General features: G+C 40.5%; 1 protein-coding gene across 9 annotated transcripts in view; it reads right to left on the reverse strand.

The window, feature by feature from the left end:
- ARID1B (AT-rich interaction domain 1B) overlaps nucleotides 1-26982 on the reverse strand; it is a 446720-nt gene that overhangs the window by 78344 nt on the left and 341394 nt on the right. For 8 of the 9 annotated variants that reach the window (XM_053904333.1, XM_053904331.1, XM_053904327.1 and 5 more), the window contains one exon: nucleotides 14775-14864. The exons of the other annotated variant lie outside the window; for it this stretch is intronic. In XM_053904333.1, coding sequence (XP_053760308.1) covers nucleotides 14775-14864 — 90 coding nt within the window. The remainder of the gene's footprint in view (nucleotides 1-14774; nucleotides 14865-26982) is intronic. 9 annotated transcript variants of the gene reach the window in all.

Genomic DNA, 26982 nt, shown 5'->3' on the forward strand with positions numbered 1-26982 from the left:
TTTGTTTTGATTTTAACCTTTATTTTAGAGGAAAGAAATGTTAAAATGTTTCCAAAAAATCAAATTCCAACCATGGACTGTCTACCTATTTATGGTGACATATTTGATTGTATTTTTGCTTCTTTTAGCAAGTTATTACAAAACGGCAGCTTGCAACGTGGTTTGTGAATAGGAAAACTGACAGCTGAGAGAATAAAGCTGGTTTTTAAAAAAGGTGTGAAGTTTTTCTAGTTAGAAGCCATCTGAATTTAGAAAACCAAACTTTCTAGTAAGGGAAATTTGGAAAGGATAAAATGCATTTCCTATATATTATCAAAATATATTTTATTATTAGATATACTATGGAATTGGATGTCCCAGGTAAGTATCTAATGTGGGGAAACACAAACTTTAGAAAAAAAGTACTGGATGAGATTATTATTTACATTATATAAATTACTTATTGAAAAATCACAGAAACTACACATGAAAATATAACTTGTACATTTTATCCATACAATATACGCATAGGTTTATATAAATGAATTTAGTTTTTCTGAGTCCTTAATCACATGTGTATATAGTCACACACACTGGTACCACCACATTCCAAATGAAAAGAGACATACTTCTCACATGAAAACTCAGAGGTGCCCTTTCGGGAAAGAAAGAAAGAAAGGAAGGAAGGAAGGAAGGAAGGAAGGAAGGAAGGAAGGAAGAGAGAGAGAGAGAGAAAGAAAGAAAAGAAAGAAAGCAAGCAAAAGAGAGAGAGTGAAAGCTATACTCTCAGAGAAATGCAGTGTAATAGGAAACACACACACACACACACACACACACACACACACACACACACACACTCTAAACCAGCCCAAAAACACTATACGAAGGCATGACTATTCTTTCCAGGGATGCCGCGAGCCCTTCCTTCACTGTGTGAGCTCCGTTCTCAGCGATCACACTGGCCCCTCAACCGCAACAGCGCTACACAAACCTTCTCCCCGAGAGCTCCAATGTTACTCTGGCGCTCGCAGAAGGTGGTAAGGGTGAGAGAGCATTGAAAGAAAGTACAAGATGGGATCCCTGTCCTGGAAAAAACTTCAAATTTGGTTGAGGAGCAAATAAAACCTATCAGCAGGGAACGATCATCAAGTGAGCTTCCAAAGCCACTGGGGCAGGTGCTCGGCCACGTGCAAGGCGCTGGGGTGCAGGCAAGGAGGAGACACAGTCTGTCCCCGTGAGGCTCACAGGCTAGTGGGAGACAGACATGCAACAAACGACGGGGCAAATGAAGAACCCAAGAAAAAGAGAAGTCCGGGTGCTACGAGGGTAGAAGAGGAGGACCCAGTTCAGACTGGGGAGCAGGAGAGTTTCCTTGAAAAAGTCCTATTCAGGTGGAGGCCTCAACGCTGGGCAGGACTGACCACCTGAGACCCAACACAGAAACAGACGTGACCAGCAAAGCGGGCATCACAACGTCCGTCCTTAGAAGCCACGGTGCCTGCGTTCAGCTGACTCCTACGGACACTGGGGCACCTTCACCCGGTTAGTCCTTTTCCCTGGTTAAACATTTTACCCCTTGCTCGAAGTCCTTCCTGGCCCACCTCGTAACTGCCAGCAAGTGACCAGCACACAGGAAAGGGCAGCACCACCTCTCACGACGTCCAGCCCCCTCGGCCATCAACACCCATGTCCACGCTGTGTCTTTCTGCGTTTTCTTCCCTTCAGAAGAAAGAGATCTTTCACTCATACGCGAGGCCAGCACCTTCTCTTATGCTCTGAATCCCATCCTTCCTCATTTCTTCAGGGATCTGTCAATCGTGTTTGTTCAGAAACTAGACCCTGACTCTTGATTGCTTAACAGAATGAAGTCCAAACTTATTAGGTCAGCACATGAGTCTTTCCAAATTTGGTCCGACCTATTTCTCCAGCCTCATCACGTCTACACGGTCATCATGGTGCACCCACTTGGTTTTGATCGTTCAGATACCTTTTCCTCCCTGTAGGCATCAGGTTGCTTGAGACCTGCCAAGTCCTGGCATGTTCATTCACTTAACAAATATTTATTGACTACCTCTCATGTTCCAGACGATGTGCCATTCACTGTCAGTAACCGTTGACATTTAATGAACATATATTATGTGCTAATAGCTTTGTTCTTCATTAGCTCATTTAAACTTCAAAACAACTATGGAGACACTGAGGCTTACAAAGTTTAATTCATGAATTAAAACATTCTTAACCACAATCCACAGTTAAGAAATACTTTTTTTTGAAAAAAATTTTTAACGTTTATTTATTATTGAGAGACAGAGTGTGACCAGGGGAGGGGCAGAGAGGCAGACACAGAATCTGAAGCAGGCTCCAGGCTCTGAGCTGTCAGCACAGAGCCCGACACGGGGCTCGAACTCACAAACGGCAAGATCATGACCTGAGCCGAAGTCGGACGCTCAACCGACTGGGCCACCCAGGCGCCCCAAGAAATACATTTTATACCATGATCCGATGTGTGTATGTGAACATGTGTCTATATATTCACAAGCAGGTTCACACACATACCATTTCACAAAACAATTTCTACCCTTCTTATGTGAAATGCACTCTGATATTTAAAACATTTATTTCAGTTAAAAAAAAAAAACTCACTAAATGGGAGGCACCGTGTGAAAACAAGATGCTCGACTGTGTCCTCTACTGAATATGCTGTTTTCACAGCGTGCCCACAAGGCCATTCACCTCCATGTAACAGACTCTAGTCCTTCCTGGCCCCGCCTCCTGCTATCTTTGACGGCATTCCTTGGCCTTCCAGAAAGCACCACTCATGTCAGCCAAGGTAGAGCGGTTACCACAGTGCCATTGCTAGTGGCTGGAGCGCCTGTTTCTCCCCCAGACTATGTACTGCGGCTTTAAAACACACTCTCTTCGCATCTGTCTCCTCAGCACCACGCGAGGTGCCTGGCACAGAATTGGAACCAAATACATGTTTTTTAATGAATAAGAAAACATCTTCATTCAGAGCCCCGTTTACTTTTACTTTACAAGAAAGAGCTTAATAAATGTTACGGTCTGGCTCCTTAATTCATAGTATATTTGAAGAACTGTTTCCAGGGGAAGGAAGTCAGCTCTCCCAGGAAGGAATTACAGACAGCTGAAAGCCCAACAGGCAGAAAGCCTGGTTTTCTCCCACCTAAAAACCTGACAAATGCATCTACTCTCTCCATCTCCAGTGTCACTGCAAAGTCAAACTGTGGTTTTGCCACATATGGTTAGGTGCCTTTAGGCCAGCAGTTAGTGAGAAGCTAAGCCTCAGTTTCCATTTCTGAGACATGTGGATGACAGGTGAGCCTACACTCTAAGGTGAGATGAGACAATGTTTTGTGTAGCAAGCAGCTAGTGCCTTCACACAGCACAGAGGCTCAACAATGTGATGGTTATTATTATTCGTATTATTTTTAATACAACCCACAATTTATTTCCTGTCTGAATGCCTCCAGGTTTCCAAACTAGCTTCCCTTTGCCAGGCTCCCCTAAAAACCATTCATCACGGTGGAGCCAAAGAGTGCTGCAAGTCCCTGGACCATGGTTAATTCACCGAGGTGACAAATGCCATACCCTGTGAGCCTCCCGGCAAACAGCCTGACGCCCCTCCCCAGGCAGCATACAGCTCTGTGTTGTTGTGCTGGGCCTGCTTGCTCTATGCCTTCTCCAACAAAGCCAGTTAGAGCTGATGGGTTGCTTTCCTCACCCAGTTGACTATCCAGAAAGCATTGCCCTTTTCCAGAGAGCTAGTTCCAGAAATAATTGGCCAGCCATGTTATTTGGCTCAGAAAAGCTACGCTTGTCAGTTTCAGGCCACTCAACAGAGAGCTACAGTACTGATTAGCTCTGAGTGCCATAAGACTCAGCGTACATCCTTCCTGATCTGGCAGATTCCCTGGAGTGTGCCTTTTAAACGAGAGAGACAGAGAGAGAGAGGGACAGAGAGAGAGAGAGAGAGAGAGAGAGAGAGGGAGAGAGAAAGAGAGGGAGAGAGGAAGGGAGGGAGACGGAGAGATGGGTGAAAAGATGCAGAGAAATGGACTGAAATATCAAGATTCCTATCAAGTGCCTGAATTGATTCTCAAGGTAAAGGGCCAGGATCTTGACTTGTTTACCACTGGATTATAAGCACCTATGACCAATGACTAACTTGATAAACATCTGTGCAAACCATTAGGTTTTGTGTGTGTGTGTGGGGGGGGGGGGCGGTTGGTTAAAGAAGATGACAATTCTCTTGCTACTTACAAGGAACAGCACCCAAGACTTCTGGCCAGAGGGAGTACGACTTGCTCTTCTGGTGGGAGCCTATCAAAGAGCCCTGAAGCTCGTGTGAGAAAAGCCTGATCTTAGCCGGGCTCGTTCCCACCACCTAGTAAGATGGAGCGTTTATTCCAAAGGCACATTTGCATTAATTTAGGTATCTAATTACAATTTGGTAATTTTTTGAATGTCATATTCTATGTATCCAATAGCTACAGATGGGAATGGAGGTAGGGTTGCCAGAATCTTACCTGGAGTCACTTAGTCTGCATGTTAAGGATTGTTTTCTTTAGGGCCATTCTTCTATATTTATATTAGTTTCAATGGAAAATTCCAAGACAAACAATCTATTCTTGTTACATGGCAACGTAAGTAATGTTAAGTCTAGGGGAAAATGCTGCTGGTGTCTATATTATAGAGACCAATATTAGAGACGAAGCCAGAGAGTTGTTTTTCCCTTCTCCATTAAAAAAAAAAAAAAAATCCCCTCAACGCTACCTTAGAAAATGGGTCTAATAGAGAATTAGCATTTCTAAAATGTTTCTTTGTATTATTATTAGGTTAAGTGAGTTTTCAGGACCTTTCGAATTTTTTCTTCAGCATTGTACTATCTGTGGTTTATTAAGTGGATATTTTTCTTGGTTTTACAGACAGCATGTTATAGAATTGTCTAATTTGTAAAAAAGAAATTGTCTTACAGGAAAGATCCAGCGTTACTATCTAAACCTTTGTGTATCAAAAAAATGAAAAGAAACTGATCCACACCGCCATTCTAAACAAGTCACATTTTCCATATTGGACATGAGATGAACACAGAATATTGTTTATGTGGTAGGAGTAAGGGAAAACTCTTGGTTGGGCAAGACGGAGATAAAGCTTATCTTTAGAAGGACTTCAAAAGTTCTCAAAAGTAGGATGGGATTCTATTTCATTTAAAAAATAAACTGGCCACAAGGCACGTGTGGGGAAGATGATACAGAGGGAACTGGAGCAGAGAGCGCCGTGAATCCAAACAGGCCACGGTGGGTCGTCACCACGCTGAAACAGTCACCGATGAGCTAAAGTCCCTTCTGACGAAAACGCACGCCTAAGCTGAAGGGTGTACAAAATTGATTCAGAAACAAAGCCAAAGAAATAGTCAAGCAAAAATGGGGAATTTCAGGATATTAAATTGGGAGGCACTTTAGCACGGATCTCAGCCTCCAAGAGTCCGTCCCTTTCCTCCTCACGCAGCCCGACAAATTCTGCAACACTGAGTGTCGGAGACTTTAAATCCTGTCGGGAAACTGAGTCAGACACAAAGCTCAAACCATGGGTCATCCGAGCCACGAAAGAGGAAAACGGCGAAGGCAGAGCGAGCGTGTCCAGGCTAATGCGGGACAGCAAGGGAGCACGGAACCAATTACACGACAACGCGACTTCTTCCTCAGAGGTGCCTCTTTCGCTGGCAGAAAGCTCTGGCACCGTCAGGACACCAGCGGGACACCGAGGTTCCATGAGCCACCAAAAAGCGAGGCACGTTTTTCCTCTGGCACACGGACAATTTGTTTTCATGTTGGCATCTGTTAAAAATTCACAGAACTGCCTTGTTTCCTCAAGCCAGTTCGATAAAAGATGTTTCCCCACATGTGTGAAATGACGGTCACACGCTGCACCACCTCAGCGGAGAGTCTCCCGCCTATAAAGGCAGACAGGGCGATGTCTCCTCGCAAATAGGTGTCGGATTCCCATTTGGAGAGAAAAATAGATTTTAAAGAATATTCTTGTTACATTTTAACATCTCCAGTGTTCACTCGCCTGCCCGCTCCTGGGCACGACGTGAACTGCTCTGAGGAAGACAGAAACTAATGACCCGTTCGAGGCGGGAACCCAGGCCCCCCGGTGCTGTCCCCGCTGTGCTCTCAGGTTAACCGGCGGGGTCGGTCCCTCTGCCTTCCCTGCACCGCGGCGCCCTATATTCAGAGGCACAGACGCGGGCATCTAAGTTCTCCCCGTCCGCCCCCACAGAACCCTCTCGCCTACTGACATCATCTATCACCGGGCAAATGAGAGTCCGGGGAAGCATCAGACTGATTACCCAGATGGTAGGTGGGGGCAAGATATCTGGCCTTTCCTTCCACAAATCCTCCCAGCGTTAGCTGCAAAAGTCCGCTTCGGTGCTGAGAGCAGAGACAATTTTATGTGTGTTACTATGCGCTGGAGGGAGCAGAGGAGCCCCTTTTTAAGGCTTTCAACTTCAGGCCAGGTCTCCCCTGAGTCATTTGTGCCTGATGCTTATGCTTATTAGTAGTATTTGCACAGGGCGTCGCAATGTATAACCTTCAGGTACAAGGCTGCGTCCGACCCACGCGACAAACCCACAGGACACTCTGATCCTCGCTTCACATAGGAGGAAGCAGAGATTTAATTAATTGTCGCTGGTCACAAAAGTAGTTAGTGGTAAACCCAGCACCCAAACTCCGGTTTTTCGGTTCCAAACTCCCTGAAGATTAAACTGAGGAAAAGCACATACTACGTAAGCACTGGAGTGAGGAGACTGAACAAGGCCACGCGGTCTGCACAGGCACAGAGCTCTGGCTGGGGAGATCCCACTGATGACCTGGCAGTGGGTCCCGAGCACGGCCAGGCTGCACTAGGAGGGTGCCCGGCTGTGGGGACGCCGCTGTGACAGGTGATGCTTCATTCGTTTGTTCACGTGGCAAATCTGGCCTCAAAGACCTACCAGCTGCCAGGCTATGGAGGACCTGATAGGTCAGTAAAGACGGACAAGGGGGCCTCATGTTGGGGTGGGGTTGGGGTTCAGATGCGGGTGGCAAAAGCGACAATGAGAAGAGATTATATCAAGATCCTGAATGAGGTTCAGCTGGCTGGGGATGAGAGGCAGCGGGGTGATGAGGGGTGAGGCCAGAAAGGGAGGCTGGTGCGGGGTAAGTGGCCCCGTAACCACGCACCTCAGCACAGCCTCCCTCCGAGGCAAAGCGGGGATCTCGGGCTCTTATGAAGGGCAGGATTAATCTAACCAGACCCCTGGAAAGACCATTCTGGATTCAGCACGGAAAGGGGACTGGGAACACAGCTGAGACAGGAAAGACATCTGCGAGGCTGGCGAAGGTGAAGTTAAAAGTTCCTGGGTAGCCAGGACCCCATTAACGACAGTGGATACCAAGAAAAGGGGACGCGTGGCTAACACCGCAGGGGTAGAGTTCACGGAACATGATGACTGGCACAGGCCAGATGGGAGAGAAAAAGCCATCAAGGATGCCTTCCAGCTTTCTGGTTTGGGAAACTAGGCAGACAGGGGTCTTTCCCCCAGGTATGGACCCCTAAGGCACAGGAGAAATCACGTTACTATAAATAAGTGCATGCAATACACAATGTTGAATTTACCTAAGATCCAGGTATTCTCAGATACTTCCCGTGAAGAATAATGAGCCAATTACAAATGAGGTTGACTATTAAAAGCAAGCTTCACTTGGCAATTCAAAAAAAATTACTGCATAAGCCAAAAGTGACAAAACTATGCATCTTTAAAAATATTCTAAAATTTAGACTGATTCCTCAGTCAATAATAATAGACTTTTATTATACGTGATATTTGTTTCCTCAGTTTTTTGGTGAACAGACCTCTGGAGAGCGGACTTAATAGCAATGTAACAATAACCCTAATACAAGTCCTATGTTGTTATTTCCTGCACTAGACTAAGCTTTGGTTTGGACCACAATTCAGCCCAGAGGCAGAGCTCTGAGGCTGAGGAAATTATAAACAGCTTCCTAGATATTCTCTCTTGTATCTGACTTCCCATTTGACTTTATTTTCGTCTGTCACGGATTATTAAAAAAAGGGTCCTCAATTAAGAGCGGAGTCTGAATTCACTGCATCTGGTGGTGGGGGCAGGTTATCACTAATGCTTTAACACGTTGAGCTGCTATACTTACACAGCAATACATCTGGAAGGTGATCTACTTTCTTCTCTTTTTGCTAATAACCTCATGTTGAAAGCCAGCATCATTTTATGTTTAGCGTGCTCACAAACGGTAGGAACACCTTTATACACAAGGGTAATTGGAAAGGTAGAGTAAGAGAACATTTTCTGACTACCAACACCACCCTATGAAACATTTCAGAATGTGCAGATTTACTGTCATATTTAGAACTGAGAATCCAATAGAAAGAGGAACAAAATAGTTTCTGTAGTCACAAAAACCAGAAAAAAAAAAAATCTCCAATCCTATTTCCAACTTCTTAACAGGTATCTTGGTGGTCTCCATTTTTGAGCTAACTTGTTAATCTGTTCCTGACAGTTAAGAAGGTGGATCAATTAAGATATTCAAAACCATTAAAAAATTTGAAAACTAACTGCCATATAGATATCACCATGAAATCAGCTAGTAGCATTAAAAACTTCTCAAAATTTTTACTTATTTCCATCTAGATACTCCTAAGGTATGAAGAGACTGGTTGGGGTAGGGTGGGGGTGGCTTCTGGGCAACTCATTTCACACCAGACTCCAGGTGTGAGGATTTCAGCTTGGCCTGAAGTCCTGTCTGGACTGTTACAGAAATACGCCCAGGAAGGATGGGGGAGCAGAAGTGGTAGCTTTAATCTGGTGCAAGATCTAAATGCCCACTATGTTTCAAGACCGAGAAACAGCCTACGCCGTAGCAGATGACCTTTAATGGTAAAATTGAGAGAAGACTTATTAATATGGTAAGCTTTCTTAATTTAAGAACATGTTATATTTTGTTCTTTGGTTGTTCTGTGCTCTGAAACAATTTGAAACTTCGGAATTGGTGTGACGGCTGAATTATTTTCTGCTGTCCGGCTCGATCTTTGTTAAACATCTATTATACATGAAGCTCTGTCACAGACATAGGGAATCAGAGTGTGAACAAGATTCAGTCCTGGCCCCTCAAGAGCTCAGTTTAATTTATAGTAAGACACTCGATTCATTTTAAGAGATCTCTTTTTTTGCCCTTGGCATTTAAAAGTAAAAGAAAGATTTGCCCTAAGCAAATAGAATGTGCCTAGAAATTCGATGAGGGATTCTATTAGGACTTTAAAAAGAAGCTAAAATACATCACGAAAGAGTGAGAATAAAATTATATAAGGCAATTAACATTTGGGATTAATAACAGAAGAAAAAATATGAGACTAATGAAGACATATTCTATTCAATCTAGAGAAAATAGGTTAAGTTTGAAACTTCATACTTCGGAAGTACACAAATTCTGATTCACCTTTTCAGGGTAGGCGCACAAGAACGTCTAAATGTCCAATCTCGCCTGTTTGCTACACGCTTTCTCTAGATAATGGCACTGTTTATATTTATGCTTCTATGTATAAGAATGGAGCTAATGGCAAATATCACTGTGAATATCAGACTCCAAAGGCGGGAGTTTTGTGAATCTTGTGATTCCAAAAGCGGGGCCAAAACGGCAAAGTTTTGCTATTTTCTCCTCGTCCTGCAACTGTGGGGTGAACCCGCATCTGGCCTAGCTGCTCTCATCTGCTGTTGCTGGTAAGAGTAAGAGCCAATTCTCCATCACGTACAGTCAGCTGGTACACTCGGACGACAACTCTGCTTAATCAGTGGAGAGAGAGAGAGAGAGAGAGAGAGAGAGAGGGAGAGAGAAAAGGTTGTCGTGTGGGTGGACAAGAAAGAAGGCGGGGTGCGGGGCGCTGCCATTCGATAATTCTGGAAGATTTCACCCAGGATACCTTCCATGCAGATCTGACGGTCACAGGACAGTGCCAAAGAACCGCCTCCGGTGACAGAATACATTTGCTAGCACATCACAGTCCTGCCGAAGCATCAACTCTGCTTGTAATTCGCGTCCAAAAGGGAAAGTATGTAGTGGTTCTGCTTTCAGCACATCGCAAGGACTAATTAAATCCTCATTACTACCTTCTAATTATTCAAATACTATGGGATTACACTGAGGAAGTCCCTGCTGGCGCGCCAGATGAAAAGGGTTAAATAATGTACGTTGATTCGGAGAACCCGGATCTAGTGGAGACCTTCAGAAAACCACCAGCATTAACATGAATATTTAATTAGACACCACTGTGAAAATTAAAAGGGAATTCAATTAAAAGGTTTTCAAAAAATTAATTCTGACCTCTCTACATCTGTCCAAATAAATAAGCCTTCTCGAAACGTTTTCACCTAATTGCTAATCCAATAACTAGAAGGGCATTTGCTAGTTTCATTAAGCTTAACATTTTACGGGGGTTAAAAATGCAATCATTTTAATGTTAATAATAATTATACTTATTTATCTACTCAGATGGCTGAGTAGATATTCCCTCCAAGCCCTCTTGGAAAACAGGGCAACATATGAAGATTTCCTGTTGCTCTTTTCAAATTTTAAGATCTACAAGTTAAAGAGTATACAATGAGGATGAAACTAATCTAAACTTGTCAGCTACAATTTTCTCGTAACATTTATTTTAGTATTTTAGTGTTATCTGAACTCTTCCTCCAATGCCTTAGGTCCTATAATTTATACTGCTTGATTTTTTTTTTGGGGGGGGGTGAAGTGCTTTAATAGCAATTCTGTATGTTGTTAAAGGAGAACTACAGAGAGAAGATTTGATTTAAGATAAAAACCAGCGGCAAACGTGTTACGGAATACTAAACTGAAGTTTTGACCTTTCTTCTTTTAAACTTCTGTCAACAATGAAGAAGTTAAGACCAAAGAATTGGAACCAATTTTCTTTATTCGGTTAGTGGGAAGTTCTAGCACCACACAGAGTGCAAACAGGAGAGTGCTGAGCCAAATGCTGTAGAAGAGAGCAGCTAAGAATGTGCAGGAGACAGTACCGCAGGAGAGTAAAGAGGCCAATAAATATGTAAAACGTCTCCCTTCTTTTTGTACCTGACAATGGCCATGTCCGTGTTTTCTTGGTGTTTTCTATACACCTTTTACAGATGGAAAATATAAAACTGTGGAAACCCAGGCATGTTTGCCTACATATAACGTGGGGAAATGGATTTGTGACTGTTGTCCTTAGACAAACTTAACACCAGCAGCCCCAGGTCAGAGGGCACGGAACTGGAGGTGGGGGTAGGGCACTATAGGGCCATGGGACCACCGTGCTGGGCCTCCGGGCAGCATACCGACTCTGAACCCAACTTTGGGAAGAGGACATCGAATTGCAGACGCCAGTGTTATTCAGATCCCAGGACAGCCTCAGGCTGTCAGCAAAATTTTCCTCAACAGGAGTGTATATATATTGCTAAATGTTCTTCCTGAACAGGAATCGAAGGACCGAGGAGGAAGGAATGAGGGCCGGGCAAGGGTTCAGCTTCCCAAGCCTGGAGGGAGGCAGGCTCCAGGGTAGAATATCAGTACTGCTGTCCTTCATGATGAGAACTCTGGGGAATACCCAGAAAACCACACCTCCAAAGAGAAGCAGGCTGCAGTTCCTGTTTTGTGCAATTGTCTCCAGGCAAGTATGTTTCTAGATTCTTTGCCATGAAAGAAAATCTATCTCCTGTGGGTAAATTAAAGAAGGTGTGTGTAACTGGAATCTTACTCTCTTATCTTAACTTATTCAAACAAAGTAAAAGTGTAACAGGAATTGCTCAACTTGGCTATTTTAGTACTCAGCAGTATAGACACTATGTTCTTGTCTCTATCAAGGTCCACGGGTTCTCAGAGAGGACACATTTTTTTAATAGGACGCTAACTCACCAAAATCCTTTTCTCCTCTCTGCTTCTTTCATCACTTCCCTAAATGGGGGTAGGGGAGGATATATCAATTGTAAAAGTATAAATGAAGTTAAATTACTTTTCAGTACATGGGAATCAACACTGGGTAATTTTCTAGCAAGTGTTTTCTCAGATCTACTTTGCACTGCATATGCTGTTGGTACACGCCCCCAAAGATGATAAAACTGACAAGGAAAATATTATTATATCGAAGCATTACAATGACTGTCATTTGCCATTAAAACACCTGACCAAATGTCATTAAAAGCTAACATTTCTTCCTAGATTTTAACAAATAATAGAGGCTTAAAAAAACAATCCTTGCTATCCAGTTTTGGAGGAAACTGAACTCATGCATGGCAAAAGATCATTTATCAGCCATTTGGAAATATAAGGGTTTCCTGGTTAGGGGGCTGTCCAACCAACAGAAGGCACACCAGGGACACACATAACATCTTTCAGAGAAAGTTTGGGGAACATGTTCATAACAATATACAAACTATAAAATTTATATTTGCTATTTGAAGGAAATGGTCATTATAACAACCCAGATTGTTATGTATCCATTATCAGTTACCAAAACCACACTGCATATAATGAAGATAATCAGGAAGGAAAAAATAACAAACATACCTAAAATAGTGGTTTTTATATAGTGACACCAGAAGAAAACTCTAGATTTTGCTTGCCAACGTATTTAAGTTAAAAGTTTAATTTAGCTGCATTTCCTCATTCTATCGTTGTTCACATTTGCTTCTCTACATTTTCAAATGTCTTAAACACATATCAGTTGGAAGAGGGTGGGGAACATATTGGTGGAGGATCTAGGAGGGTTTCTCTTTTAGTTCTTAGCAATAAAGGTTGGGATTGTAGGGCTTCCAAATTACCCTCTAATGCTTGCTGAAGCAGCAGAATTCTCCCAGTGGGAATGATGTTACAGGGTTATGTGAGGATTAAATGAAATAACAAATACCTTCATCTGGGCTCTGGGTCTGGCCTGAGCAGGTTTTCAGTGCAGGGTAATTTCTTTCATCCTTTTTTCCCCTCCATTTCCCTGACTCGGCAACGCAACACAGATGTAACCCAAGGCCAAGTAAAGGAGTTTGGAGAGAATTCCCCCTTGCATGGTGCTAGTATGCTGTCCATGAACTTTGAACGGTCTTCCAGATGACCAGAGACACGAGGCGTTAATGCAGAAAAAGGATGTGAGGCATAGGACTGGTTTGTAGGAAGTTACAGTGGAAAGTTTAGAGAAACAAATGCACACACCACTTCACTGTTAAAACATATCATAATATCATTACAAGGCAGTGGTTCTCAAAGTACGGTCTTCAGATCGGCAACGCTGGCAACAGCTGGGCATTTGCCCAAAAGGCAGATCTGAGGTGGCCCCCCTCAAGCCTACGAAATCGGCAATCTGGGGGTGTGGCCGGGTTATCTGTTTTAAGCAGTTCCCCAGGTAATTTTCATACACCCTAAAGTTTGAAAACCATTAACTATTCCATTATTAAGGTAGACTGTAGTGTCTTCATAAGGGAATTAAAGTATTAGTTATACATTAAATTATAATAAAAAAGTTAAATATGTCGAGACATTAGAAAATAAAAATTTCACTTTATTCCTACTAAATATTCATTTCAACACAAATGATGTGTAGCTAAGGCTAATCCATCTTTTCATGGGCATTACTTTCTAAATAATGGGGTGCTAAGTTATTAAACATGTAAAGTAACTAAAACCTTATAATTCCAATTAGAAGCAAATCATCATCTGTACAGCTCATATAGAAATAATTATAGACACGTGGGGTCAGGAACCTTTAAATAGCCACCACCAAGCTTGCAACTTCTGTCTTCCGGGTGAGCGTGAGGGAGGAGGGGAGGGAATGAAAGTGGCAGCTCCACGGGTCAGATGGGCAAGCCTGGACTCACAGGCAGTGGAAGGGACCTGGCAGGGCGCCAGATGGTGCTACGGGCTTGCAGACTCTGGTCTACACTAATCTGTATTAAGATCACCACCACCAAAAGTAGCTTTACTACAGAAGGAGGGAAAGCGGACGAAGATACGCACACGAAGACCAAAGGCCTCAACCCAGTCAATAGTAGATGGATGGGGTCAGCATGCAGAAGTGAGCGAAAGGTCAAAGAGTTTGCGGATGGGGGACAACCTGAAAAGTTCAGGGCTTTGGGAAAAGCCCGTGGTCTTTTTTCTGGTTCCGGCACTAATGAGCCTCTGAGAATGAGGAATTCCTACGGAACCTCTTGGGTCCTCAGTTTCTTTGTTTGGAAATTGAGGTGACCGGACTCTACAGTCTCTCAGGTTGGCTCTAGTGCTAAGATCCTACAATTTTATACTATAAGGTCTTACCAGGTGTATACATTTTTACTGTTGAAGTATCAGGGCACAAATACTGATCAAAACAGCTAAACGTACACACACTCTAACATTATACTTCATCAGGACCGATATCCAAATTGTATCACTAACAGTCCCCTTTACACAGCTAGATCAACTGTCAGGCGAGAGTCACGTATAAACTATGCTTCACGATGCTGTGTGGACATATATAGCCTTTGGGTCTTGAACTGTGCTGGGTAAAACTTCACCTAATCTGCAAGAAAGCATCCTTCTTTGTTGTTACATGTATGTTATTTCGTTCATTAGAGGAGGAAACATAACATCCTTTAAAAATCACTCATAAGGAAACGCACAGATGACCAAATTCATAGAAGCCTCATATACTCCAAACACAAAGATACGTAAGACATGAACTGAAGACTAACCTCTTTCCTGTGGCATTGGTGACTGGCTCAAGGCAGGATGGGAACTGGATTCTGACTGGCTCCCAGGTGGCTGAGGAGGCATCTGACTGCCTGCAAAACACAGGAAGGGGAGTGGGGACGGGGAGCCCTCTACATTAATGCTGCAATTGCGCAAAACCAAGACAAGTACATTTATTTCATCTTAATGATCACGAAAGGTGTGGCCCCGCAGAGAAAAAGACACGGCTCAAAAAAGTGTGCTATTTTGCCCCTTTCTGGTAAAACGGAGAAGAAACATGGATAATCATATTTACCAAACGATCTGTTGAGAAGTTTAATTTCCTACTGAATGAGTTCCCAACCTCACAAATACATTAGTAGCCAAAATCTGACATATACCTACTAAATGCATTTCATGAAATTCAAGACTCATGAACTAAACTCAGCCTCTTGAGTTTAAACTAATCTGTAAGTGGTGAGGCAAGCATAGTGGCCAACAATTTTTTGTTGGTAATATTTATTCGAAGTAAAACTACCAACCAATTTCTTAAAATATCTTTGTAATTAATCAGAGATTTAACATAAACATAGGAGACGTCCATTCAAAAACATAAAACATACTACTATAGAATGTAGTATACATTAGCACTAAAGAAGAAAATATTATTCTGCACCTCTTTTGATCTTTATTGCTAATAAAGCAACAGCATCTAGTTAACATCTATTTGAATTCCATTTATTTAATGGGTGCTCAGTTTGTCTTTTCAAACTATAATGGAAGCTCCTTGAGACAGGAATCATGCCTTTTACTCCCTTAATCCCTGCATTACCATAGCAAATATTAATAAATCTTTGTTATTTAATGGTCCTTAATCTGAGAATACGCATTAAAGGGAAAAAAACTTACTATTTTTATCAATTAAAGAGAGGCAATGAATCATGTGAGGCGCAAGGAGACAGGATTTTGAAATTTAAGAATCATCAGAGGTACTTGAGATCTCAACTCACTTTCTGGTTCAGAGGTTTAGAAACACTTCAACTAAAAATGTTAGCGAATAAAGAAGGCAGTTGCCTTTAACACACTCTTCCAGGTGCTAGCTCTCATGGCATGAAGACCCTGCTATTTTCTCTTCTCACTTCTCCCTTTGCTAGAATAAACTGAAAGACTGAAATATACAAGTATACATACCTACACAATACATACATGTAGGCATACACAGATATCCCCCACATAACCCTCAGGTACTAGAGTCTATGATTATGCTAGGTCAAGCTAACTGCTTTGACATCACGGGACCTACTTTTCTACAGTTTTGTGTATTGCTAAGAGAATCACAACGGAGTAGAGAAGGAAATTAACGTATTGAAGATTACCACCAATTCACCCGGTGAAGGTCATGCCGCAGAGTCTGGTGTTGGACGCTGAACATCTGCCCTCTCGTATTTCTAACCAATGGCATCTCTGTTAGGCCAGGCAGCCTGACTGCAGACCAGAAAGAGCATGATCCCCAGGGTCTCTCAGGACTGTCACTCATTACTAATTCTAATAATGGTTGTATCTGTGACAGCCAGAGAGGCAGGAAGGTGATTTTCCATTTAGATAATACATACATATAGTCGTTAAAATATTACTACAAGAAAAATCCTGACATTGTTTTCGGGAGTTTAGGCTTCTCACTTTTTAGAAAAGAATGTAAAACCTATGAATGTATATCTGAGTGCTCCTGGGTTCAAATGCCATTCTCATTCTCAGATGAAATGAAAACCAAGACCCGAATTCACGGACGTTGAGAAACCTTGCGCTGTGAAACCCCTAGGAGTAAGCTCTTAGGTTACAGCCACACCTAGTGCATAAAAATCCTACACACACACAGTACAGCATCTATTCAGTTAGCGCCAAATACTTAAACGTAAAGTAGAAAAGACAACATTCTGGATGAAAACAATTTCAAGGGTAAACGCTGGTCATCAACTCTGCTGCAGACACACAAAAGTTGCTGTGTCCACTCAGGGTCATGTGTTTCCTATGAAACACCCTCAGGCCCCCAGTGTGCAGCCCATTTAGAAATTGAAAGCATGCTGCAGCCAAATCCTGACTTTTTAAAATGTCACTGGGGAATCAGCTGCACTAAGACAGTAAGTGCTTACATTACAATGATTGTTTCTGTAGGACAGACCGAATTCATGGACTCATGACAGCAAAACAAACAGTAATTCTACGTTAATACAGGCCACCGCTACTGACACTATGCACGCCCAAGGCACTGCTCTCATGTGCGATATTTCAAGTAAGAATAAAAGAGACTTTATAAGAAACCCATCTCATGAATTCAAAAAATACTTTCAAGCAGCGCTACCGCCGGTCTGGTGCAATTCTAAGACAGATAACTCTTCACGGCAATGAGAAAATTTATTATTAAATCCATTCTTTAAGGAAATAAACAAGAGCCTTTTCATGGTAAAGACAGATTTGAGCCAACGGCTTTAAATTCTCCACGTGCTTCTGTCCCCTTATCTTTCCACCAACAGTTTCATAGCTACTAGGGAAGAACTTCATCCTTCATGCACAGGTAGAAGCATAGTCATGGCAGATGATGAATCAGAAAGTACGCTTGAAAATATGTTTGAGAAATACAATGTCCATGGTTCATATGAAGAAGACAATTCAGAGCCCTTTGAACCAGATGAATTATGTAAACATAATATAGATTTTTATAGCACATATGGCTCTCGTAAGTAAAACCTTTCAAACAAAATTTGGTAATTATTTTAAGAGAATATTGCCATGCAGAGTGAACCAACTTTATGAGTAGGCTTTAACATTGAAACGGAGTTTCTAAAGAAAGCCCTGCTTTCCTCTTGTCTATGTCTATAATGGTACAAGCACAGTGGAGAAAACATTACAACTGGAAAGAACTATGCTGAGTTAGGATAAATCCCACCACTTTATAGCCATGTGTTTATTCTCCAGTGACCATGTGTACAATATTGTGCAAAATCTTGGTGCAACAAAACAAAAATGAAGCATCAATAAAGTCACCTGAATTTCTATTGTTGCTAACTTAAAACTCCCAGAAGTCTATATTGTGATTTTTATTAACAAACTTTTTTTTCTTTTCTTTTTTTTTTAAACATTTAACGTTTATTTATTTTTGAGACAGAGAGAGACAGAGCATGAACAGGGGAGGGGCAGAGAGAGAGGGAGACACAGAATCTGAAACAGGCTCCAGGCTCTGAGCAGTCAGCACAGAGCCTGACGCGGGGCTCGAACTCACGGACCGCGAGATCATGACCTGAGCTGAAGTCGGATGCTTAACCGACCAAGCCACCCAGGCGCCCCAACAAACATTTCATTAATTTTACACTTAAAGAAAAGTTACAAGATGAGTACACTGAGCTCCTATATATCCCCTAGCCCACCTCCTCTAGTATTCACATCTTAACCATAATAGAATTATCCATAACCATAGATGGTTATAACCAAGAAATAACCATAATAGAATTACCAAGAGGCACCTAACACGGTACCACTCTATTAACTAAAGATCTTATTTGAATTTCACCATTGTTTTTCTTTCTTCCGTTCTAGGATCTCACAGTGCATTTAGCTGTGATTTCTCCTCAGTCTCCTTCAGCCTATAAAAGAACTTCAATTTTCTTTCCTTATGTTTTATGACCTTGATACCTTTGGAAAGTGCTGTTCATGACACCGATGTTTCATTTCTGGTGCTGTTTACCCTGATTACTTGGTAAAGTTGGATGTCTACCAAATTCCTCCAATATAAAGTTATTATTTTTCCCTCTGTAGTTATGAGTATCGCAGGGAAGCCATTCGAGACTATGCAGATCCTGTGTCTTCTCAAACTTGCATGCACTGACTTAGCATCCATTACAGAATCCTGGCTGTAACATTTATCACAGTAGTGTTTGTAATGATGGTTCTTTATTTCCCTCTTTTCTTCTACATGTATTAATGGAGATCTATTATGAAGAAGAACTATCTCCTCTTCCCCATTTGTTTATATATTTCTACGACTACTTATTTCTATCTATATAAACTCATTGTGGACGACACACCACAGCTTCTAGTGAGTCACATGCTTGCATAACCCCCACCTCTCGATTGAGGGCAGAACCTGTGACTTGGCCTCTAATCAAAGAACACAACAAAAGTGATGAAACATCACTCCTAAAATTACATTACACGGCAAAGTTAAAGGCATTTTGCAGATATCATTAAAGTCCCTAATAGGCTGGCTTTGAGATAATCAGAAGGAAGATGATGCTGTGTAGAAATGACTTTAAAAGAGGACCTAGGCTTCTCTGTGCAGAGATGCTTCCAATGGCCTTGAAGAAGAAAGCTTCCGTGATGTGAACTGAGCCACATGACAAGGACAGGCAGCCTCCAGAACTTGAGAGCCTCACTTTTATAACCAGGGGAAATTAATTTCTCCAACATCTGAATGAGTTTGGAAGCAGATTCTTCCTCATTGAGGCTCCAGGTGAGAAGATGGATCATCAAACACTTTGCAGCCTTGTGAGAACCTGAGCAGAGGACGTGACTAGCCTGTGCCTGGATGCCTGGCCATGGAAACCGTGACATGTGTGTTGTTTTAAGCTGCTAAGTGTGTGATGATTTGTTGACACAACAGAAAACTAATACATTCATAGATACTTACTTTATTCCATGGATTAAAATCCAACATTGACATTATTTCACTCAAATTGTTCCAGATTTGGCCATCAGAAGCTCCTTCAAATTCTTAGTGTTTGGAATCATAAAACACTGTGGCTCATTTTGCATTTTTCCTGACCCAGCCCTGTAATCAACTGCTTCTCCTCGGAGCGCTGCTAATTTTTATTGGAAGATAATGTTCACAGACTAAGATCTGGGTACTAGGTCTGCTCATTATTTCTGGGGTGTTACTGCTTCCAGGCTGTCTCAGTGAACTGAAGTAGGAATTGTATGTATGTACACTAATCCATTCGCATATGGTATACGCAAGTCTATATTTTGGTATTTGTGTGTGTAACCATGAGTACGCAAATACCTCCAATTCCAATCCAGAATTGGGCGGGTATATCTTAGCCTTCCATCTTTCCTTATTATAACTTCTTTCTACAGCAGCAAGAAACCCAGTCCTCATTATCTACATCAATTTACTGATTTGATCAACTCTATCATATACACAAAGTCATTTCAGAATTACTAATCTACACCACTGTGAGAAACACAGAGCCACTTGTTAGCACTTGTATTCCATTTTGCATCCCCTTCACACCTTGATTGGCTTTAATTGTTTTGGTATTTGGGGGGTATGTGAAATACTTCAATGGTTCTGTAAGTCACAGTTATACAAAAAGATACTTGAAGAAGTCAGTCCCTCCAACTCTGCTACCCTATTCCCATTTCTCTTTCTTTCCACTTCTTTCCCAGCTGCCCCTATAATAAATCTCTTTAGGTTTTGGTTTATCTTTGCTATATGTATTTTGCATAAATGGAAAGGTACCTGTATATGCTCTTATTTTACTCCTTACTTGAAGGGTAGCATATCCTAGGTCTCTTTTGCAATTTGTCTTTTCACTTAACAGCAGGTCCTGAAAAGTACTTCCTGCAAGTTTATAACATCTTTCACTTGAAAAACAGGTATACGGTACTCCTTTGTCTGAATGTTCCATAGTTTATATTCAATCGTTCTCCTGTGTATGGGCATTTAGATGATTTCCAATCTCTTGCATATGTATTTTTGTATTGTTTGAGATCCATCGTTAGGGTAAATTCCTTGAAGTGGGATTGATGGGGCAAAAAAATATGCAAATTTCCCTGTATGAAGCTGTGAAACAATTTACATTCTCACCAGCAACGTTTGAAGGGGCTGCCTCTCCAAAACCTACAAGAATATGTGGTCATTTAAAATACGTTTGTCAATCTTATATGTGAGAAACAGTATCTGGTATTTTTGAATTTACATGCCCGATTCGGAGTGAGTTTGACCACTTTTTTATTTTGAGGTCTAGTTTTATAGCTCTTCTGGTTAATTGCTTGTTCATGTGTTTCCCACATTTTTCAATCTGGATTTTTAGTGCTTTTGTCTCGAAACAAAATTTTTTAACATTGCTTATTTTTGAGAGAGTGAGAGAGAGCGCACAAGCACAAGTGGAAGAGGGGCACAGAGAGAGGGAGAGAGAGAATCCCAAGCAGGCTCCATGCTGTCAGCGCAGAGCCCAGCTTGGGGCTTGATCTCATGACTGTGAAATCATGACCTGAGCTGAGATCAAGAACCCGACACTCAACTGAATGAGCCATCCAGGTGCCTCTTGTCTTGAAATTATTAAGAATTCTTTATATATTAGGGATGTTAGCTCTTTCTCTGTGGTATAAGTTGTGAATATTTTCTCCTACTTTGTCAACCGTCTTTGGATTTTATGATATCTTTTGTAATGGAACTTTTTTTTTTTAAGGAGCCAAATTCATCAATCCTTATTTTTATTGCCTCTAGATTTTGTGTCCTAGTTAGAAAGCTGTTCTCTGCACCGTGGTTAAAGAGGAATTCACCCTAGGTTTTGTTAAGTACATGTATGGTCTCATCTTAATTTACTCGAGTTTATTTTTGTGTATGATCTGAGATAAAGATCAAATTTTATCTTTTGTGTTAAGAGCTTTTAAGATCTACTCCTATAGTTCCCTAACTCCTCAAACTATTTTTCTTTTTCAATGTTTTCTACCGTATTTATTTTTCTATATGAGCTTTAGTATCAATGCGTCTATATAAAATAGCTTATTAATAGTTTTACCGGGATTACAATGATATTATAAATTAACTTAAGGAAAACAGATGACTATCGAGTTCATCCTGTTCAAGAACAGAAGGCATCTTTCATTGTTCATATCTTCTTTAGTTTCTCATAAGCAAGTAAATGTTTTGTACATTTTATGTTAAATTTATTCCTCAGCATTTAATCTTTTTTGTTGCTACGACACATGGGATTTTCTCCAGGGGTATGTCTTTCAACTGCTTATTGCTTGTGTAGAGGAAGGCTATTGCTTTTTCTTTTTATTCATTTCATTTTTTCCATCATGATAAGGGTACTCTTTAATCTCCATCATCTATTTCCCCTGTCCCTCTATCGACCTCCCGTCTGCTAACCATCAGTTTTTTCTTTATAGTTAAGAGTCTGTTTCTTGGTTTGCCTTTTTTTTTCCCTTTGCTCATTTGTTTCTTCAATTCCACCTAAGTGAGATCACATGGCTCTTTCTCTGACTGACTTATTTCGTTCTGCATACACTCTCTACCTGTATCCATGTTGTGCTAAATGGCAAGATTTCATGATATTTATGGTTAAATAAGATTTCCATCCTATGTATATACACCACGTTTACCCATTCATCTATTGATAGATACTTGGGCTGCTTCCATACTTTGGCTATTGTAAAAAAAAAATGCTGCTATGAACATAGGGGTGCATATACTCCTTTGAACTAGTGTTTTTATATTTTGGGGGGAAATACCCAGTAGTGTGATTCCTTGATTTAAGGTAGTTCTATTTTTAATTTTTTGAGGAACCTTCATATTGTTTTCCACAGTGGCTACACTAGTTTGGATTCCCATCAACAGTGCCCAAGAGTTTCTGTTTCTCCAAGTCCTTGCCAACCTGTGATTTCCTGTGTTTTTAATTTTGGCCATTCTGACAACTGTGAGATGATATCTCATTGTAGTTTTGATTTGCATTTCCCTGATGATGAATGATGTTGAGCATCTTTTCATGTGTCTGTTGGCCATCTGGATATTTTCTTGGGAGAAATGTCTTTTCATGTCTTCTTCCCATTTTTAATTAGATTGGTTTTTGGGTATTGAGTTGTACCAGTTCTTTATATATCTGGATGCTAACCCTTTACTGGATATCATTTGCAAATATCTTCTCCCATTTAGTAGGTTGGCTTTTAGTTTTGTTGATTATTTCCTTTGCTGTGCAGAAAGTTTTTATTTTAATGTAGTCCCAACAGTTTATTTTTGCCTTTATTTCCCTTGGCTCAGGAGACATATCTAGAAAAATGTTGCTATGGCCAATGTCAGAGAGATTACTGTTTGTGTTCTCTTCAAGGATTAAAAAAATATATATATTTTTAATAATTTTTGAGAGAGACAAAGCATGAGCATGAGTTGGGGACGGGCAGAAAGAGAGGGGAACAGAGGATCTGAAACGGGCTCTGCGCTGACAGCAGCAAGCCCAATGTGGGGCTCAAACTCATGAGCCACGAGATCACGACCTAAGCCAAAGTTGATGCTGAACCGAATGAGCCACCCAGGCGCCCCCCTTCAAGGATTTTTGTGGTTTTGGATCTTACATTTACGCCTTTAATCCACTTTGAGTTTATTTTTGTGTATGGTGTAAGAAAGTGGTCCAGTTTCGTTCTTTTGCATGGGGCTGTCCAGTTTTCCCAGCACCATTTGTTGAAAATACTTTTTTCCCATTGTATATTCATTCCTCCTTTGTCAAAGATTAATCGGCCATGTAATCATGGGTTTATTTCTGGGTTTTCCATTCTTTTTTCTTTTTTCAAGATTTTATTTTTTTCTAAGTTTATTTATTTATTTTGAGAGAGGTTTGGGGTGGGGGGAGGCAGAGAGAGAGGGAGGGAGAGAATCTAAAGCAGGCTCTGCACTGTCAGCACAGAGCCCAATGCAGGGCTTGATCTCGTGAACCGTGAGATCATGACCTGAGCCAAAATCAAGAGTTGAACACTTAAGTGACTGAGCCACCAAGGTGCCCCTCTGGGTTTTCTCTTCTGTTCCATTAATCTATGTATTTTTATGCCAGTACCATACTGTCTTACTTACTACTGCTTTGTAATATAACTTGAAACTTAGAATTGTGATACTACCAGTTTTGTTTTCTTTTTCAAAATTGCTTTGGCCATTCAAGGTCTTCTGTCGTACCATACAAATTTTAGGATTGTTTATTCTAGTTCTGTCAAAACCGCTGTTGGCATTTTGATAGGGATTACATTAACGTTTTAGATTGCTTTGGATACCATAGACATTTTAACAATACTTGTTCCTCCAACCCATGAGCATGGACTGTCTTTCCATTTCTTTGCATTGTCCTTCATTTTCTTCATCAGTGTTTTATAATTTTCAGAGTACAGGTCTTTCACGACTTTGGTTAAGTTTATTTCGAGATCTTTTATTGGTTTTGGTGTGATTGTAAATGCGATTGTTTTCTTAGTTTCACTTTCTGCTGCTTTATTATTAGTGTATAAGAATGCAACAGACTTCTGTACACAGATTTTATATTCATCTATCAGTTCTTTGGTGAAGTCTTTAGTGTCCTCTATATCTAGTATCATGTCATCTGCAAATAGTACAAGTTTTACTTCTTCTGCAGGCCTTTTATTTCTTTATGTTGTCTAATTGTGGTGGCTATGAATTCCAGTGTTATGTTGAATAAAAATGGTGAGAGTGGACATCCTTGTCTTGTTCCTGATCTTAGAGGAAAAGCTCTGTTTTTCCCCATTAAGTATGATGTTGCCTGTGGGTTTTTCATAAGGACTTTACTACTACTCGAAATCTACTTTGTTGAGAGTTTTTATCAAAATGGATGTTGTACTTTGTTACATGCTTTTACTACTTCTATTGAACCGATCATATGGTTCAACGTGATGTACCACATCGATTGTTTTGCAAGTATTAAACCCAGTTGGTTGTGGTGCGTGATTTTTTAAATGTATTGTTGGGTTGGGTTTGTTTTGCTATTATTTTGTTGAGGATTTTTGCATCTATGTTCATGAGAGACATTGGTCTGCAGTTCTCTTTTGCTGTGGTGTTCTTTACCCGGGTGTGGTATCAGGGTGATAATGGCTTCATAGAATGAATTTGGAAGTTTTCCTTCCTCTTGTATTTTTGGAGTAGCTTAAGAAGACTGGGTGTTAACTCTTCTTTAAATGTTTGGTAGAATTCAGCTGTGAAGCCATCTGGTTCTGGACTTTCATTTGTTGGGAGTTTTTTTGATTACCGATTCAGTTTCATGGCCGGTGATTGGTCTGTTCAAATTTTCTATTTCTTCCTGCTTTAGTTTTGGTAGTTTATATGTTTCTAGGGATTTATCCATTTCTTCTAAGTTGTCCAAATTGTTGGCATATAGGTTTTCATAATATTCTGTTACAATTGTTTGTATTTCTGTGGTGTTGGTTCTTATTTCTCCTCTTTCATTAGTAATTTTGTTTATTTGGGTCCTCTTTTTTTTTTTTCCCAATGAGTCTTGCTACAGGTTTATAATTTTGTTGGTCTTTTCAAAGAAACAGCTCCTGGTTTCATTGTTCTGTTCTTAGTTTTATTTTTTTCCAGTTTGGGTTTTGTTCATTCTCTTTTTTTCTTTTTTCTTTTTTTTCCTTCTGGCTCCTTAAGGTGTAAGGTTAGGTTGTTTGAGATTTTTCTTGCTTTTTGAAGTAGACCTGTGTTGCTGTAAGTTTCCCTCTTACAACCTCTTTTGCTGCATCCCAAAGATTTTTCTATCATTGTGTTTTCATTTTCATTTGCTTCCATGTAATATTTTTTTATTTCTTCTCTGATTTTTTGGTTGACCCATTGTTTAATAGCATGTTATTTAAACTCCATGTATTTGTACTCTTTCCAGATTTTTTCTTATGGTTGAATTCTAGTTTCATAGAGCTGTGGTCAGAAAACATACAGTATGACTTCGAGTTTTAAAAAAAATTTTTGACACTTGTTTTGTTGCCTAATATGTGGTTTATTCTGGAAAATGTTCTGTGTGCACTTGAAAAGAATAAACAATGTGTATTCTGCTGTTTCAGGATGGAATGTTCTGAATATGTCTATTAAATCCATCTGGTCCAGTGTGTCATTCATAACCACTATTTTCTTGTTGATTTTCTGTTTGGATGATGTGTCCGTCTATGTGAGTGGGGTATTAAAGTCCCTTACTACTATTGTATTACTACTGATTATTTCTTTTATGATTGTTATTAACTGTTTTACGTATATGGGTGCTTCCATGTTGGGTGCAAAAATGTTTATAATTGTTATATGCTTTTGTTGAACTGTCCCCTTTATTATTATATACATCCTTCTTTTTCTCTTATTACGGTCTTTGTTTTCAAGTGTGTTTTGTCTGATATAAGCACTGCTACACTGGCTTTCTTTTGGCATTCATTTGCATAACAAATGTTTCTCCATCCCCTCACTTTTAATTTGCAGGTGCTTTCTGGTCTGAAAGGAGTCTCTTATAGGCAACATATAGATGGGTTTTGTTTTTATCCACTCTGTCACCCTTTGTCTTTTGTTTGGAGCATTTAGTCCATTATATTCAAAGTAATTTTGACAGATATACACTTATTGCCATTTTGTTACTTGTGGTTGTTTCTATAGATTTTCTCTGACCCTTTCTTCTCTTGCTCTCTTCTATGGTTTGTTGGCTTTCTAGGCTGCTATACTTGGAATTTTTTGTCTTTAGTTTTTGCATATCTATTACTGGTTTTTGATTTGTAGTTACATTAGGTTTGTATATAATAATATCTTCTGCATATAGCAATCTATATTAAATTGATGGTTACTTAAGTTTGAACTCATTCTTTACTCCCCGCCCCCAAATTTTAGGTGTATGGTGTCATATTACCTCCTTTTCTTTTATGAATCCCTTGACTAATTTTTACAGTAACACTTATTCTTACTTCCTTTGTGTTTTTCACTTTCTTACACTTATGGTCTTCCTTTCCACTCAGATAGTCCCGTTTAATATTTCTTTTAGGCCTAGTTTAGTGGTCATAAACTCCTTTAGTTTTTATTTGTCTGAGAAACTCTGTATCTCTCTTTTTCTGAATGATAGTCTTGATAGATTGAGCATTCGTGGCTGCAGATTTTTCCCTTTCAGCACTTTGAATATATCATGCCATTCCCTTCTGGACTGCAGTGTTTCTGCTGAAAAATCTGCAGATGGGGTTTCCTTTGTATGGAACCACTTTCTTTTCTCTTGTTGCTTTTTTTTTCCTTTATTGCTGCTTTTTGCCATTTTAATTACTATGTGTCTTGGTGTGGACCTCTTTGGGATGGATTTTTGGGAGGATCTCTGCCTCCTGGATCTGGATCTCTATTTCCTTACCTAGATTAGGAAAGTTTTCAGCTATTATTTCTTCAAATAAATTTTCTGCCCCCTTATCTTTCTCTTCTTGAAATCCCTATAATGCAGATGTTATTACACTTGGAGTCATCGA

The sequence above is a fragment of the Panthera pardus genome, unplaced genomic scaffold (genome assembly GCF_024362965.1).
Source record: "Panthera pardus isolate Hobbes unplaced genomic scaffold, ASM2436296v1 HiC_scaffold_17, whole genome shotgun sequence".
NCBI classification, from domain to species: Eukaryota; Metazoa; Chordata; class Mammalia; order Carnivora; family Felidae; genus Panthera; species Panthera pardus.